The 18,456-nt window shown below is 46.9% G+C and overlaps 2 protein-coding genes across 8 annotated transcripts in view; one reads left to right on the top strand and one right to left on the bottom strand.

Annotated features, from left to right (window-relative positions):
- znf827 (zinc finger protein 827) overlaps positions 1 to 18,456 on the bottom strand; it is a 98,515-nt gene that overhangs the window by 20,217 nt on the left and 59,842 nt on the right. For all 5 annotated transcript variants that reach the window (XM_066679075.1, XM_066679076.1, XM_066679077.1 and 2 more), the window contains exons 6-8: positions 9,043 to 9,282; positions 6,681 to 6,735; positions 6,001 to 6,104 (exon numbers count right to left, since the gene is read on the bottom strand). In XM_066679075.1, coding sequence (XP_066535172.1) covers positions 6,001 to 6,104; positions 6,681 to 6,735; positions 9,043 to 9,282 — 399 coding nt within the window. The remainder of the gene's footprint in view (positions 1 to 6,000; positions 6,105 to 6,680; positions 6,736 to 9,042; positions 9,283 to 18,456) is intronic.
- zgc:152968 (uncharacterized protein LOC564848 homolog) overlaps positions 1 to 18,456 on the top strand; it is a 104,759-nt gene that overhangs the window by 44,618 nt on the left and 41,685 nt on the right. The window lies entirely within an intron of this gene.

Below are 18,456 nucleotides of genomic sequence, written 5' to 3'. Positions count from 1 at the left end.
CATTAAATTATTTCAGAGATATAACTAGAGTGTGTGTGTGTGTGTATTCTAACACAACCCTGCAGCCTATGGGAATGCAGAGGTGTGGCATAAACGTGACGCAGTAAAAAAGACTGTCATGTAGTGCCTTAGTTCAAAAGAACATTTTTAGCTCAAGTGCACGCTGCAAACTTCAACATCACCACCGTAAAAAAATCAGTATCATGACGACTAATATATTGTGAAATCCGGCTCCTGTAGCAGCACCATTGCAGAGTGGTGTTTGCCCACATCGCACGGCTCTAATCACAGACAGAAACATCCAGTCTCCTGATTGCTCAGAGAGTTAGAGGTCACTGTGCTGAAAATCAGGGCAAAGACTTTACACACACACAGAGAGAGAGAGAGAGAGAGAGAGAGATGGACAAAAGGAAGACAGGGACACAGACAGAATGAGAGAGAGGTAGAGTGACAGAAACTGACAGAAAGAGAGAGAGAGAGAGAGAGAAAGAGGGAGGGAGGGAGCTGTATTCCACAAGGAGACAGACAGAATTAACCTTCTGATGAAGGTGGTTGGCTTGCCGTCAAATTAAAATGCAGCGCCACGCCTCCCCTCTCTCCAGTGAGAGAGAGAGAGAGAGAGAGAGAGAGAGAGAGAGATAAATACATGAGTAGATAAATAAATAAATCAGAGAGAATTCCGTCATCGAACATCGCAGTCCCTTCAAATGGCTGGGTGGCGCAGTGTGCATTCATGGCCATTATTCCAGAGGATCAGAAGAACACACACACACACACGCACACAAAGAGGCTGACCAACGTCAAGTGGCTTTTGTACATTCCACACAAACACCACATACACACAGTTTAAAGTACAGTACAGTGACATCACCATAATATCACCCTCCAGTGGCAGAGACTGAAGGTTACTGAAGTAAAGACTAGCCCGAGGACTAGGCTTAGACCAGTCTGAGAGCCCCGTATTTCTGCTCATATGCTGCTGCTATAACACTGTGATTGTAACAATGTCGTTCAAATACAGCTTTTAAATGGCAACTGACAGACGAAAGACAAATGTATTAAGTATATTTCCAGCTGTGGGTTTCCTGTTCGCTTTAGTGCATCGTGTCTGGAGGAGCCTTTACAAACCTGGCAGCAGTGATGGCAACTTAACGTGTTTATTACAAACATTCAAATAGATATAAAAAAAACCGAAAAATCACTGTTTTTTTAACATAGAAATATCGTTTTTCTTCAACTAAAGAGTTAATGTCAAATCTATTATGATCCATTTCCAGTGATCGGTTGACCGTGATATTTTCACAGAATATAATAGTCATCTGTTGCTTTCAAAAGCTTAAAAATCTAAAAATAACACTGTACATTACACAGTAACTTATGTATAGTAATTAACACTATGTCCTGGAAAGGACACACCAATGTGTGTATGTATGAGAGAGAGAGAGAGAGAGAGAGAGAGAGAGAGCGAAAGAGTGTGTGTGTGTGTGTGTGTGTGTCTGTGTGTCCCCTTGGACTTGCTTCCTCATAAACAGGCTCATTTTTCCAGAGGCTGTCCTGTGCAGTGTAGGATTGATGGGGGCAGAGAAGGGGAAAGGAGAGAGAGCATTCTGGGAGTAGTAGCAGTTTTTGGCATATTGGAGAATATTTAATGGTGGCCATTAAAGAGCAGATGCACTGGCCTTGGACGCCAGGCCTGAAGGACGTCTCGCCGGACTGCTCACTTCCGCCCGGCACCAGGACCCTAAACAGGACCAGCGGGCCCAGAGCAGCTCTAAAAAGTCAACGGTGTGGAGCAGGGGATTATATGAAGGAGGGAGTTCAGGTCGAGGTTCAGCACAACCCCTCCGGACCTTCTTAAATTCCTAGAAACACAGTTGGTGATAGGCAGTACAAAACAGCGGGGAGGTGGTAAATCTGGGCGCGCGAAGCCTGCAGCTACTTGTGTAGAGTTTATGGGATCACTGTGGACAAAAGCAGGTGAATACATCCTCATGCTGGATCTAAACTGAAGGCAATTTCAAACACAGACTTAAAAATAAACACCTACGTCACTCTCCCTGATCCTGGAGGGTTTTTCCTACCAATAAACTCACCTTACTCAACAGAATTCCTTTTCACAGCTGATGTATACAGAGCTAGTTCTAGTTCAGTGACACGTATAGGTGCTAGGTGTCCTACAGTGCTTTTCCACTTTCTGGTACCTACTCTTCTTGACTAGGCTCTGCTTTTGTTTTTAAACTTGGTGCCACGTACTTTTTTAGCATCTGCGAGCTCATGGTCCTGAGCGAACTGAGTGGGGATTAAATGTGACACGTAGAAACGTTGCAGAGTGCTGATTGGCCAGAGAGACAACTAACTGCAGACATCCAGCACCAACTCGCCACAAGTCGTCAAATTACAGTACCGATCACATTTTGTTTTTATCCGACTCACAAACTACGCCGTGGTGTTTCGACGAAGTTCAAACTCTCCTTGGATCGGTGGCTGGAAAAAGACCATCGGGGGTATGCTGCGCAAGTGGAAAAAGAACCAGATGCCAGGCTCCTTTGTTGTCCATTTCTGATCCGACGACTAAAGTTGGATGTCGTTACCGCGTGTGGATAGGGCTTAAACGTACAAGTATTTTTGTATGTCAGTAAATTCCACATAATATAAAGGCTCTATCCTTAATACAAATATGACTTCTAGGGTGCACTGAGAAAATAACTTGTGCACCAAGGGATATGTGTCTAGCCCGTCCAGATGTTTGTGCTGAATCCCTGTGTATGCTCAGGGAAGGTTGAAATAAGCTAAATCACAGAAGTGTCTGTAATTGTTCACAGCAATACCTTCATTAACCAAAAAGACGTGAACAAAAAGACGATTTGTGACTTTTTTCACAACCCCTTCTACTCACCTCAGTGTTAAGAACATGAAGCATCTGCATTAAAGATGGCGTCATTTTAAACCCTATATTAAATACCACATCACGAATTAACTCCATTAGCCCATAACTGACTGACTACACAGTGTGTGTGTGTGTTTAAACACTCCTGCCCCCACCCCTGGCCCCCATCCCTCTGGGCCACGTTAGTGTTAGAAGCGATAATTACAGCTGCAGTAGGTGTTTGTCCTCCACTCCAGAGGCTCTGGAAGCTGGATTGGGACCTGAATCCATGGTCACTCACTGCCCTCAGTGCCACTGCCTGACTCACAGCCTGTAAGAGCCTGCGTGTGACTCATAGAACATGTGATGGGGCCTTCACTCCGATGGCCTTCTCCATCATGACGTGACGTGTGAGGACCATCGAGTGAGGATCACAACTTCTCACCGTGCATCTAGGGCCTGTGATGTTCCAGCTCACTCCCAGAATAAACGAGGTGGCTCTGCATGTGTCTGCGGTCCTCGAACTGCCCTGACCTCAGAAGCGAAATCTAAACGTGGTTAGTTTGGAAGATTATTGTACTCTCCCCGCCCCCTCTCTCTCCCCGCCCCCTCTCTCTCTCCTGGTGCTAGCTGCTGAGCTCAGGAGCTTCTTAAAAGGTTTGAGTTCAGTCTGTGAAAAACTTGAAGAGCTGGGTATTCCTGAGTTTTTGGGCCAAAAAAAAAAGTGATTTTGTGGTGGCTGGGTTTGAAAGGTCATGACCCTGGTGGGCCAGGCTGTTAGCAGGGACTCTAAAGTGTGTGCATTAGGTCCTCGAGTGCTTAATGATTTAATTGGTATTATTAGAGACAGAGACGAGAGAGGAGACAGCCCTAGCACTCATGGAGAAATCTGACCCAGGGCAAGAGGCACGGATGCACACAAAGGCTTCACACACACACAGGGAGCCACCCCCACACACACATTTACAGAACTATGGTGTAAGAATGACAAAACCAAGCAAAAATATATACGGCCAAGGCCCGAACAGAACAAAATATGGATTGTTTTGTTAAATATGGATTGTGTGGTTGATGTGAAAATAAAACAAAGTCTGAAATGGAGCTTTGTCTTGAGCGTGGAGTGGGAGTTACTGCCCACACCAGGTCGCACAAGGTGTTGAACATGTAGAAAAGAAAACGACAAGGAGAGAGCAAAAGGGAGAGGGAATGGCAGACTGGGGTCATGGCTACGTTAACGTCAAGTTGCGTACAATGCTTGTGTGTGTGTGTGTGTCTGTGTGCACTCAGCGAATTAACTTTCAGGGCACCCTGGACATGAAAATCCCAATCATTTTTTCATTAACTGGCGTAAGGAAGCGGGCCAGGCTGGCACACACTAATTACCCTCCGCCAGAGGGGCCAGGAGAGGGGAGCAGAGAGCAGCAGCTGCCCAGCGCTCAGGCCTCCAGGCTGGGGGAGGATGAGCAGAGGGAGCTGGTGGACTTCTGGAGCTCTGGACCCTTGCAGCCAAAAGGGAGGGGGTTCATACCAGGCTCTTATCCATCACTCCCAAACAGGGGAATTCATAAGGGTCAAAGCAGGTGGACCGCACCTCATACATCAGCCCAAATAACCAGCTTATTCACTCTGTAAACCAGTCATAATATTTTTGCAACCTCAGCCTGTCCTGAGTTCTGAAGCTCTTATTGTTTACAGATTTAGGACACACCTGGTTAAATGGTTCGATGTTTTACAGGGGAAAAAGTACTCAATTATATAGCATTTGGTGAAAATAAAAGAAATATTAAGTCATAAAATGTGGCCTGAATAGTTATGCCCTCCACGAGCATGAGGGACGTTTAAATTCATTCATTCATTAATTATCTGTAACCCTTATCCAGTTCAGGGTCCCAGTGGGTCAAGAGCCTACCTGGAATCATTGGGTGCAAGGCGGGAACACACCCTGGAGGGGGCGCCAGTCCTTCACAGGGCAACACAGACACACACACACACACACATTCACTCACACACTTACACCTACAGACACTTTTGAGTCGCCGATCCACCTACCAACGTGTGTTGGACTGTGGGAGGAAACCGGAGCACCCGGAGGAAACCCACGCAGACACAGGGAGAACACACCACACTCCTCACAGACAGGCACCCGGAGTAAACCCACGCAGACACAGAGAGAACACACCAACTCCTCACAGACAGTCACCCGGAGGAAACCCACACAGACACAGAGAGAACACACCACACTCCTCACAGACAGTCACCTGGAGGAAACCCACGCAGACACAGAGAGAACACACCACACTCCTCACAGACAGTCACCCGGAGTAAACCCACGCAGACACAGGGAGAACACACCACACTCCTCACAGACAGTCACCCGGAGGAAACCCACGCAGACACAGGGAGAACACACCACACTCCTCACAGACAGTCACCCGGAGTAAACCCACGCAGACACAGGGAGAACACACCACACTCCTCACAGACAGTCACCCGGAGTAAACCCACGCAGACACAGAGAGAACACACCACACTCCACACAGACAGTCACCCGGAGGAAACCCACGAAGACACAGAGAGAACACACCACACTCCTCACAGACACTCACCCGGAGGAAACCCACGCAGACACAGAGAGAACACACCACACTCCTCACAGACAGTCACCCGGAGTAAACCCACGCAGACACAGGGAGAACACACCACACTCCTCACAGACAGTCACCCGGAGTAAACCCACGCAGACACAGAGAGAACACACCACACTCCTCACAGACAGTCACCCGGAGGAAACCCACACAGACACAGGGAGAACACACCACACTCCTCACAGACAGTCACCCAGAGGAAACCCACGCAGACACAGGGAGAACACACCACACTCCTCACAGACAGTCTTTGAGGAAGATTTGAGGTCATGTTCCTCCAGCGACAATGGCTGTGTCCAAAGTAGTAGATAAATAGCATGCATCAAAGACAGTAGGGCACAATCAGGAGTGTGTTAATTGGTGTGGTAAGTGGTGTAACAGCATGTGGCTTCGAACGCATCAAATATGATCATATTGTGGATGTGTGTGAATGTGTGCTGAGGCCTGTTTGGTCAGAGGGGGCTGGGGTGGGGGGCGGTGAGGAGTTACCTGGCTGGTGGGCAGCTCTGGCGGATGAACTGGCCTCAGCTGGAGAAGAGCTCTTGGAGCGTGTGCTGAAGGGCGATTGTCTAAAGCGGTCGTCCAGGAAAGGGCTGAAACAAAAGTGCATGGTTAAGTAGGACACGGATATGAGCAGCTCCTCAATATGTAAAATAATGAATTACAACTTTAACTATCAATCTCACACTGTAGTTAAAGGCTGAAATGTCATTATTCTGACTTTTGGAAATGTGTTTACATGCATTTTACAAATTAAATAACAATAATAAAAATGATGGTGGATAAACAATAAAGCAATAAAGGAAGCCTTGAGCTAATTATTAAACAGCGGATTTAAACACGAGATCCATTTCCAGATCCTCGGCGTGGCTCCACGATGTCATGCTTGGTTTAATTGGATTATAATGAAGATTAGAAGAAGGCAAAGTAGAAAGAAATGATCAATAAGATTGATTGGGTAATCTAAGCATTGCTTTAAGGGTTAAGGGACATTTTATTTATTTGTATTTATTTGAAGACGAATACGCAGGTACTCGCCCAATAAAGGGCTTTTAACTTCACATTAATTCACATTAATCAAATCAACATCATTAATCGAACCCATCTCCAGCTCTGAAAACCCATCTCTGTCGTGAACTCCGCCGGTGGAGGCGGCGGCGGCGACTCACCTGTTAATGCCGAACGTTGCGCTGTCTTTGTTTTCGTTAGCTTTGCTTACTTTTTCTGCAAGAGAAAAATACAAGGGGTTGTGGAGGTTAAGCTCGCGCGCGTGTGTTTTTCTTTTAAACACTGTACAAATAGCAGACACAAAGCTATTTTGATAAAGCAGACGTTTTTCATTCAAACCCGATGCAAACAGGCCATTAGACGGCACATGGTCCAAAGTTCACTAGAAACATGAACAAAATTAGCTGAGCGTGTACACAACCTTCTGAAAACACTGTGGAGCTGTAGAATAGAAGGGGGACCCACACATCCCTCCCCTCCCTACCCTTCCCCCCTCTGTTTTTTTCAGGAGGGGTGCTGGTAATGACCCTGAATCTCTGGGTGGCACTTCCTAAGCCCCCTTTCTCTGACACCCTCTCTGTCACATGACTCGCAGAGGACGGAAGGGCTCTCTGGGTTGCCATGACGATGAGGCGAGAGATGCAGAAAGAGAGACGGGGAGAGAGGGACAGTGCAGAGAGGCGGTGGGGTGGGGGGGTAGAGTGTGTGTGTGTGTGTGTATGTTTGTGTACTGTGGAGGAGCTGCTGGTGGTGGAGGATTTCTCTCTAAAGCTTCAGAGGTGCTACATGGCATTTAAACAGAGAGCCGTAACTGGCAAAGCAAGTGCTGGGGGCAGCTCTGCCTCGGCTAATCCTCTCTGTGCTCTTGACTGAAAAGCCCAATCCTGCCATCATTTAACACCACAAACACTCTCTCCTCCCGCAGCCTTGCGGCACAACAGCCAAGCCGAGGAGCAGAAGAAAGAAAGAAAGGAAGAAAGCCCACGGCTCTCCGCCGCGGAGGACACGTACTAAATAAACAGCCCCGGAGAGGCGCAGAGATATACGCCCTCCATTCCTTCTGTTTCATGGGCTCAGGGTCGCTCTGGAGAGGGCCAATCAGAGACCGTCTTCTCCCCAGCCCACTGCCAGAGGTGCACAGACCATCTGATGTATTGGCGCATTCGCCTGGTCAGCGTCCACTCGTGAATTTCTGAGTTCGCCCCAATAAAGTTGCTCTCCAATTTCGGACAAAGTTGTAAATACAAGTGGTAAACTTCTGTGTTTCCAGAGTTTACGAGCTGTGATGTACAGTATTCTCTGGTGCATCAACACAGCAGGCCGAACTAGTAAACAATGCAGCAACTCGGCTTCACTTTCTGTAATGGACTCTGGAAGCTTTACGTTAAAGTTCAGGGCACGTGCAGAATCTTCAGTTCATTCCTTCACCTTCTGTAACTGCTTCGTCCTGGTCGGGGTTTGCTGTGGGTCCAGAGCCCTTTGCGCAATCCACCTACCGACGTGTGTTTACGAACTGTGAATTTTGGAATACTTCTATTGGTCCGTTCACCATCTATTGGTTCGCTGACATCAAAGTCACCGTCTTTAAATCGTCTAAACCAAACCTCACATGTGTTCATTGATGGATGCAATGTTACTCCAAGGAACGGTACAGAACCAATGGATGCACATACCTTTGCAGTGCTTTTTCCTTGAAGGATCTCACAAAAAATGCAGTGACCAACATATTCTTTTCACTCACCGTTTTTACTATTTAATTATGGTCCTAACACGTAGTGGAGGACGTGGAGCAGAAACCGTAAGGCCTAGAAACACCATGTTTGGCAGACTGTTAGGGAACCCATTAAGTGACTCAGCCAAGAAATATTACACTCCTTGGTCTAATGGTGGCGCTATAACGCAGTCAAACGCGTTCACGTCTATATCTCCTAAACCGTGAGGCCTAGAGACGAATTCTTTCCCCTGATTCCTTGGCTTCAGACAAACTGGTTTGTAAATCGGACCATTTAGTTCCGCCTAATTAGATTTTGAGCTAATTTGCATAATTTGCAAAACCTACTTTTGCGAACTAGTCTGTGGATTTTAGTCCAATTCTCTTGTTTTTAGGTTATTTTTGTTGAATATAATGACAGCTGTCATTTTTAACACTATTCAAATACTACTTTTACATTAGTACTGTTACAAAAAATGTAATTACAATCACAAAGCTTATTTGTACACTTACTATACTGTAATGTACACGTGTGTTTATGTGAACATTCAAACTACACATACTACACTGTACATTGTACAATGAAGGCTTGAACTATCTGAAGTTTCCCCACTGTCCAATGCACTCTATGCTGAACTCTAAGATGTCCATAAACACCAGCATCCTGTCAGTAACACTCCCACTGGCCGTCCCCACTTGACCACTCCTAGTCTGTGATTGGTGGGTTTTGTCTGACTGTCAAAAAGCCTCGTTTTTAAAGCTTGTAGAGATTGCGAAGATCGTCAGAAGTCTAGCTTTACAGGAAGACTCACCAGACAGTTTGAAGAGCAGCTCGGAGGCCATTTTAACCGATATGTCCTGGGAGAAGAGGTCCTTCTGGGGGCGGGGCAGAGGCTCTGGGAGACCAGCCATTGGCTCCTTTTTGTCACATGCCCCTAAAGTGCTGAAACCTAGCAGGTGAGGTGGAGGAGGGGCCACTTCAGAGGGTGGGTCCACTTCCATGGGCTCCGCCTTCACCGTCACTTTCTGGAGACAGGTGTCTTTATTGTTCTCTGGAAAGGAGGGAGCAGACAACGGACGGCATTAGATCATGCGTCTGTGGAAAACTATTTAACCAACCGAATGCTAATGTGTTGTGACATCACAACCACGGAAAACTGGTACTGAAGCGTCACTGCCGAATAACAATCAGCTCCCCAGTTCACCAGCGGCATATAAACACCATATAACCCCAAAAATGTAGTGTCATTTGACCACAATAACAACTAATTTGACCTGTACCCTTCATACACTTTAATGCACAGAAACATTTATCCTGATTCATACAGTCACACATTTTTCATTTCAAGCAGCAGGCAAATTGATGACCTTCATGGCCAAATACCACAAGGGCTAAACAAATGGCAATGTCCTTCACTGAGAGCAAACTTATGTCAATACAAATGATTTACAGCAGAGAACATTTCAAAAAGGGTTACCGTTCTTCACCTTCAGCAGACAGTCAGTGAAACTAATGGACTTTCTTACAGTTTTTGCCAGAGCCTTAATTTACCGAGATTTCAACAGAAACGAGTAATTGTTTTCCAAAGCCATCCTGGGAATTATTTTTTACTACTTTAAATGTGTGTTGCGTTTCTAATTTGAAACTAAGCTACACAGTGCAGACAGACTCTGAAGCCTATTACCCACCGGCCGTATCCACAGCAGTTCTCTGAGCTGATGTGATTATTAACCAACGCTGACAGAGAAGAGCTGCTTTTACCAAATTCTTATAACAGTGATGCACACGTAATTTGGCTAAAAAAGCAACACCAGAGGTGAAACGTGTCTGGGAATGAGTCAGAACTGTCTGCGTAGAGGACGAAACTGGAGGTGGCCGTCGTCCGTCTCAGAAAAGAAAGGTTCCTACTGTGTTTGCGAAGAAAGGAAACAATGGTGTCCAATTATCTTGTCTCATCGTATAGGATATCAAATATAAATTATGCTCAGCTGCTTCGCCGTGTAATTATGCCTGAGAGTGTTGGGACAGTGTTCAGGAAGCCAAATATCAGACTGTGAGTTCAGTCTAGTGACCCTCGGATTCACACAAAGTGAAATGTAAATAAATGTAATAAACGTACTTTACCAGGTGTTTGGTTTTGCCCTGGTCGTACAGGCTGGTGAAGACGGTACAGCTCACAGATTGCACCACAGGGCTAACGGCACGCCTCGGTCGTCACACACATGCGTTAAACTAAGTCAAGATGTTTAATAATCTCAAACGGACTTGCTTGTAGTTTGCACGATTGTAGCATGTGGTCCTAAACTTTCATAACTCGTGAGCCACATCAGCTTTTGTAGCCCCAGTGCAGAACCAAAGACGTAAACGTTGGACGCCAAACACATCTTGGCTGACAGGGCGCGTTTGTGGTGAAGCTGAAATTGTTCACATTTGTGTTCTGGCTCAACCACGGCTTTAAACAAAGAGGAGAAGAAAAGAGATGGCACAGCCATAAAGGGACAAACAGGGCAGACAGCAGCGAGCTCGTACGGTTCAGCGAGCGTCTTAATGAAAACCAGTGGCTCCACCAACCTGATTTCGGAATATAAAGAATATTGTGGTGGCTCTCGGGAGAGAGGGAGGGAGGGAGGGAGAGAGAGAGAGAGATGGATGGATGGAAAAAGGAGACCCTTCCAGAATTCTTCATAGCGTGTTGCAACCTTTCCCCTGCCCCTTCTTATCAGATCGGTTCAAAAAGTTACACAAATACTGAGCTATAAATAGCTGGTAGATGGCATCTGTGGCTCTAAGGTAGCCTTCCTGACTAAGGAAAGCCCAGTGTGTGTGTGTGTGTGTGTGTGTGTGTGTGTGTGTTTATTTTCATATATTATCAGGACATCAAAAACATTAACATACACAACTAATCTGTACATAAAATATGCTTTTTTTTTCAAATAAAAAGTCCTGCTTAACACACACACACACACACACACACACACACACACACAGGGTATATATTACAAATGACACATAAGTACGACCTCCCATCCTGACTCTGCAAAAAAACAAAACCTTTGTGTGTGTGTGTGTGTGTGTGTGTTTCTGGAAGAGGAGGAGCTAGTAGTTTTAGGGCGGTTGTAGCCTGAGAGTGACCCTGACCCCCTCCACCCCCACCCTCACTCTTTTGACAGCGTTGCTGGGCGGGTCCTGTCCCTGTGTTGTTGTCTGGCACTGACCTAGATAGTGTGTGTGTGTGTGTGTGTGTGTGCCCAGGTGTCGGGAGCTGGAGGAGGCTACGCCACACAGGGACACTGACAACCAGCAGCTCACTAATCCTTTAATAAGGTGCCTGGAGCCAACGCGAGGGCTGGGGTCACGGCGGGGACACACACTCACACACACACACACACAGTCATGCACTCTCGCTTAGGGTTCACCAACGTAAGTAACTGCTCACACACACAAACACACACCATACCACACTTCACAGTCCACACAGTGGCAGGCAGTAAAACAGAACTCTAGAAACACAATAACTGTTTTTAAGACACGGAGCACTTCTGATATTTCTGACGTTTGAGACAAAGACTTTAAGAAGCTCCTATTCTGGACACAGAGGTTCAATTATGTACATATGGCTTGTATAATCTCCATAAAATGCTCTGCCAATAGAACAAGGCGCTCTGGAGCAGCCACAAATGTGCCTATTGTCACCAGAGCCACTGCCAAGTGTGGGCTACAGGGGTGTGTATAAGGCCAAGTGCTGAGCTGTGTTCATTTAGCATACGAGGCACCATCTAAATTACGACTCTTTTTTTAAATGCAGTTAAATAGGGGGCCTCTGTCTTTATGTTGAAACAGGGATTGTACCGGGGCTTAAGGATGCACCGATAGAGGATACGATGCTAATATACATTTCTAAAGGAGCCTGTGTGTGTGTGTGTGTGTGTGATGCTGTGTGTGAGTCTCCTCTTTCACCCTGAGCGCCTCGGTGTGTTTGTCAGGGTGGTACGCCTTCAGATGTGTAATTAAATTTCCCTCCACGCAAGGAGTTACTTAGAGCACGTGCTGCTAACTGCCCGCTTTGTGTCATGCTCACTCACCTGGAAAAATAAATACAAATAAATGTCGTCATTTTGCCCGGACGTAGTGTAATCTGAGATTGGTGAAATGCTCACAATAAAAGCTACAGTTTTGTGGAGAGCAGCCAGACGTCCCCACAACGTCAAAACCTCCACAGCGTGTTACACTGCGCAGTTCTCTGGGAGAGTTCAATAAAAAAAAAATCTTGTTCCCACCCCACACACAACCACCAAATCCCTCATTCCACCCACCCACCAACACACACACACACACACACACACAAACGCTCCACAGCTCTATGAGCTACAGCTTCATTTGAAGTGAGGCTGACCAGCTGTTGCTATCTGGAGCTTCGCTGGTGGATGTGCCCCCTCAGGCCTGTGCTTAACCTCCAACACACGCACACACACACACACACACACACACACACACTACTTCAAACGTATCCCCTGAATACCAGCAAAAACACAGCCATTCTAATCTCAGGTGGTCTTCACTGTTTAAATGATGGACGTTTAAATAAAAACCTGCAAATGTTTATTGCGCATTTTCGTCAACAACTGATTAATCAATTGATTCAATCAATCAATCCACATTTCCTTTGATGCAAAGATGATACGGACCAATACAGAACATGCAAATGAAAACGATACAAAGCATCATTTACGGTGTGTATCTTCAATTCTCAATGGCTTTTTCGATTCTGAAGTCAGTGCCCCCATTTTGAAGTGCCACGTTAAGATTAGTGCATGTGGAAGTGTTGGAGAATCTGCGTGTGCTCCGAGTAGTGCACAGATTATCATCATGTAACACACTGGCTGATGAAACGAGGCTCTCCTCTCCGTCTCCGCCGTCCGAGCAGATGTGTGTCCCTCTGTGCTGCTGTGGACGGACAGGAGGAGAAGCCACTCTCGACCCCTGGACACACAGCATTAACCATTCAGAGCATGCAAAGACCTCTTATCACGTGCCCTTTGATGTACTGTACTATTGCAGCAGAATACGAATTCAGAGAGAGAGAGAGAGAGAGAGAGAGAGAATGAAAAAGACAGAGCGAGGTTTGCAGAGACAGGTGAAGGAGCACAGATATAAACAAAGAACAGGAAAGCAGAGAGAAAGAGGGAGAAAAAAATGAGTGCAAGATAAAGACATGGGAAATACTGCTACAGGGGAAAAGAGACAGCGAGTGAGTGAGAGAGGGAGAGAGAATGAAAAAAGACAGAGGGAGAGTGTGCGCGTGAGAGAGAGAGAGAGAGACATAGATAGAATGAGAGGAAAGAGCAGCAGAGAGCGAAAAGGAGAGCAGGAAGTGTGTTAAAGAGACAAGCATCGGAGATCCAGGAAGACAGAACAAAAAAGGATGAGGAAGAGGGAGAGAAGGAACAAGACAGAGATATGGACAGAGAACAGATAAAAGAGGAGAGAGGGGGAGGGAGAGAGAAAGAGAGAGAGAATGAATAAGAGAGAGAGAGAGCTTGTCATTCTGCTGTGTTTTCTCTGTGGGTATGATGACCCGTTCAGACGGAGAGGTGAAGAGTTCAGCTGCTTCAAAGAGCTGCGTTCGGCCCGTGGAGAGAGACGGGGGTTTGGGTTCTGCTCAATAATGCAGCACCATCATGATGCAACACCTGCCTTGGCCCAAACACACACACACACACACACACACTAAAACTAGGCACCTCACATGCTTGACCACAGGCCACTGCTGTGTTTACCACAAGCACGATCACACAGTGGAAGTTAGGTAGTGCTATTGAAACAGATACTACTGTGAAAAAGGACAGACGGGAAAATATTAGACACACACACACACACACACACACACACACAATGTTCTAGTCCCAGCTCAGGTAACCACTCCACACCAGACCAGACCAGCAAGACCCTTACCCCCATCCACACTGTACTGCATCAATGTAAGAGGCAAGACACCGGAGAAGACCATTTTCTTTTTCTCCCATGTTCTAATTTGATAGTTAGGTGTGATCTGTGAGGGGCTGGCAACCTGCTGCCCACTGTAGCTAGCTGCTCTGGCCTGACCCCTGAAATCTGTGAGCCGAACTGAGCCGTGGCTCTAATTGGCTGGGTGTGATGATGAAGTCTGAGGGCCTACGGGGACAGACCCATCCAAGAATCAGCCAGAAAAACAAGGTGGGCTTTTAGACATGCCTCGGTTGCGGGGATAAAGAGACGGACCTGCAGCTAAGAGAGAGCACGTCTCATGCAGGTGGGTACAGTAGCTCCCAAATTACGCTGCGGGCCTGTGTGCCCCCTGGTGCAGCTCCGCGTCAGGGCCCATCTGTTGAAACCCAATCGCCACTAGTGTGAAGGGACTAACAAGGCAACGGTAATTAGCCCCAGGATGCTAACAGCACCCATCAGACAGATGTGGGGGGAGAAGTGGACATGCTGTTAACTGGTTTGATCAGAACAGGAGGGGGGTGAGGGGGTGACCTACTTAAAAACAGGATGATGCAACTCTTCACAATGGGCAGACAGGGATGCGCACGTTCCTCCGCCACTGAACGAACAGCCGAACGGCTCAGATTAACCCCGCCGTTTGTGTTTTAATGGAAAGGGCTGGGCAATAAACTCTCAGTGGGCTTCGTCCCAATACGCAAGAGTGAAATACTCCTTTGAAGGCTGGAAGAGCTGTACTTGCATGTTCACAAAATGTCCCTGACTGGCGTTTATCACTCTTGTTGTCCTCATTGTGCTTTCAAAAGCTTCTCCCTTGACCTACCTCTTCAAATAAGGGCTAAAAATATCGGGCAACACTTTACAGTAGGTCATTGTTCGCAGGGGCTGCACGAGCCTTACATAAGCCTTTTACAGCATGTGACATAAACGTCCAAAACATCTGGAAAGGCTTATTCCATTTCTGGGTAAAACTGAATGAAATGACAACTAAAAACGTGTTGAAATAAGCCTTTATACATGCTAAGCTGGGTTAACGTCAGTTATTATAAAATGATTATGTAGCTTCGTGTCCAATGACCTCGGTAGGGTTTCTCAGACTGTGGTACGTGAACCATCCCGAGGTGGTATTATTGAATAACTAAGAGGTGGCACGGTGACGCAGCAGGTAGCTGGAGATTGTGGGTTCTAGTCCCGCTAGTAGTGTGTTCTCCCTGTGTCTGCGTGGGTTTCCTCCGGGTGACTGTCTGTGAGGAGTGTGGTGTGTTCTCCCTGTGTCTGCGTGGGTTTCCTCCGGGTGACTGTCTGTGAGGAGTGTGGTGTGTTCTCCCTGTGTCTGCGTGGGTTTCCTCCGGGTGACTGTCTGTGAGGAGTGTGGTGTGTTCTCTCTGTGTCTGCGCGGGTTTCCTCCGGGTGCTCCGGTATCCCCCCACGCTCCAAAAACACATATTGGTAGGTGGATTGGCGACTGTGTTCGTAGGTGTGAGTGTGTTTCACACTGTTAAGGACTGACGCTCCCTCTAGGGTGTGTTACTGCCTTGCGCCTGGTGATTCGGGGTAGGCTCCAGAACCAACGTGACCCTGAACTGGATAAGGGTTACAGGTAATGAATGAATTTATTCATATATTCATTCATTCATTCATTCACGGTCTCTAACCACTTCATCTGGTTCAGGGTCTTGGTTGGTGTCTACTGTGGAATGTTTCAGCGAAACGCAGGAACACACACACACACACATGCTCATATAAGGGGAAATCTGACCATGAAATATACTACTACTACTACTAATAATAATAATAATAATAACATCAACAATAGTAATAATAATAGATAAAATCTATAACTGAAATCTACCTTTGTTATGTGACCTGCACGTAACATAAATGAAATCAATCAAAAGCACAATGTAAACAGAGACAGTGCCGTAGTATCACAGCCTCGCTACCAATTACACCTTTAATTGGATACATTCAGTGGCAGTGCCGTCCATCACCCCGCGGATTCATCCATAACCCAGCAGACTGTGACCCCAAGAGAAGGGCACGGGGTTGCCAAGACAACGCAGGTCATGAGGACAGAGTGGATATGAGGCTGTGAGTCAGATGCACAGGACCCCCCCCCCCCCCACAACCACCTCCACCCTCCAACCCCCCCCCCCCCCCCCACCTGCCCTCGCTCGTTCGCTCTAACCCAAGGACGTCGGCTCACTCTGATGCGACACACTCGCTCCTCCGCTGCAGACCCTGTGTTACCATGGTGACGGCGGACCGCTGGAGCGGGAGGCCGAACGTCACGCCTGCTGCAGTGGGACGCTGGACGGGACGAGAGAACGGGGGGCTGCATCTGGCTGGGGGTGGGAGGGCAGAATAGTGAAGGGAAGAGGTGGAGTGCTGAAGTGGTGAAGTAGAGAAGACCTCTGTCTGGATCCATGCACCCACCCCCCCCACACACACACACTAGGGGATACAGCTATGTACACTGTGAGTAAAATTATAAACACACAGCTCGAATTATCTCCATAGAAAAGCATGGACTCATATGGGTTGCTCTAGAGCAGCTGCACATGAGCCAATGAAAAGGCATCTTCTAGAGCGAACAAACTCATTCCTTTTTTAAATTAGAGTGGCTTTTCTGAGCAAAACTGACAACAATGCAGTTGGACAACAATGTTTAACAATAAATGGAGTATAAAATGTAAAAAAGCAAAAAAAAAAAAACTAACAAAAAAACTAACAAACAAAAAAGTAGTATATATTTAATGATATATACTTTGGCTGACTTTCAAACTTTCTCATCCCTTTTTAGTGGTGCACTTGAGGTTTATACACACACACACACACACACACACACGCCACACTCACAGTCATGTTAGCAATAGCCTTGATTTCCAGGCAGAGTATTCCTTCCATTTACTGCGCCTCAGACCTGGCATGATCTTCCAGTGAGCTGCTTTGTTCACATTCACCACTAAGTGTGTTCCATTCAGTGCCAAAACACAAACAGCGTACCTCAGAAATGACTAAACAAATCTCTTATTTCCCCAGTCTGCAGTCCAGCGTCAGTCTACAGTCCATTGTCAGTCTGTAGGCCATTGTCAGCCTGCATCCCAGTGTCAGTCTGTAGCCAAGGGTCAGTCTGTATCCCAGGCTCAGTCTATATCCCATTGTCAGTCTATATCCCATTGTCAGCCTGTATCCCAGGGTCAGTCTGCACCCCAAGGTCAATCTATAACCCATTGTCAGTCTGGAGTCCAGTGTCAGTTTGCAGTCCAGTGTCAGTCTGCAGCCCATTGTCAGCCTGCATCCCAGTGTCAGTCTGCAACCCAGTGTCAGTTTGCAGTCCATTGTCAGTCTACAGCCCAGGGTCAGTCTGCAGCCCAGTGTCTGCCTGCAGTCCGTTGTCAGCCTGCATCCCAGTGTCAGTTTGCAGTCCATTGTCAGTCTACAGCCCATTGTCAGTCTGCAGCCCAGTGTCTGCCTGCATCCCAGTGTCTGCCTGCATCCCAATGTCAGTCTGCAGCCCAGTGTCAGTCTGCAACCCAGTGTCAGTTTGCAGTCCATTGTCAGTCTACAGCCCATTGTCAGTCTGCACTCCAGTGTCAGTCTGCAGCCCGTTGTCAGCCTGCATCCCAGTGTCAGTCTGCAACCCAGTGTCAGTTTGCAGTCCATTGTCAGTCTACAGCCCAGGGTCAGTCTGCAGCCCAGTGTCTGCCTGCATCCCAGTGTCTGCCTGCATCCCAATGTCAGTCTGCAGCCCAGTGTCAGTCTGCAACCCAGTGTCAGTTTGCAGTCCATTGTCAGTCTACAGCCCAGTGTCTGCCTGCAGTCCACTGTCAGTCTGCAGCTCAGAGTTGGCCTGCAGCCCATTGTCAGTGTGCAGCCTATTGTTTATATAAATATTGTTTATTATATATTGGTGGTAAAGCAAAACTTAAAACAGATCCTTTAAACTGGAGATGAATCCTAGTGTTGACCCTCATACATAAGACATTCAGACTCAACCCCAGTTCAGCACAGCAAAGCCACCGTGGAGGGTCCATGTGTGTACTGATGCATATCATAACAATAACAAATGTATTTGCGAATACTGTACACAGGGTTGGGCGATATGGTCAAAATTTATATCACGATATGTTTCTTAATTCCGATATCAATATGAACAGTATAAAAGCCAACTGCAGAGAACAAACAAGAAACATGACATCAGCGTTGAACATAAACCTCTTGGCTTTGTCAATATTCATTT

Source organism: Hoplias malabaricus, chromosome 8 (genome assembly GCF_029633855.1).
Source record: "Hoplias malabaricus isolate fHopMal1 chromosome 8, fHopMal1.hap1, whole genome shotgun sequence".
Taxonomy (NCBI): Eukaryota; Metazoa; Chordata; class Actinopteri; order Characiformes; family Erythrinidae; genus Hoplias; species Hoplias malabaricus.
This window is presented reverse-complemented; position numbering and strand designations above follow the sequence as displayed.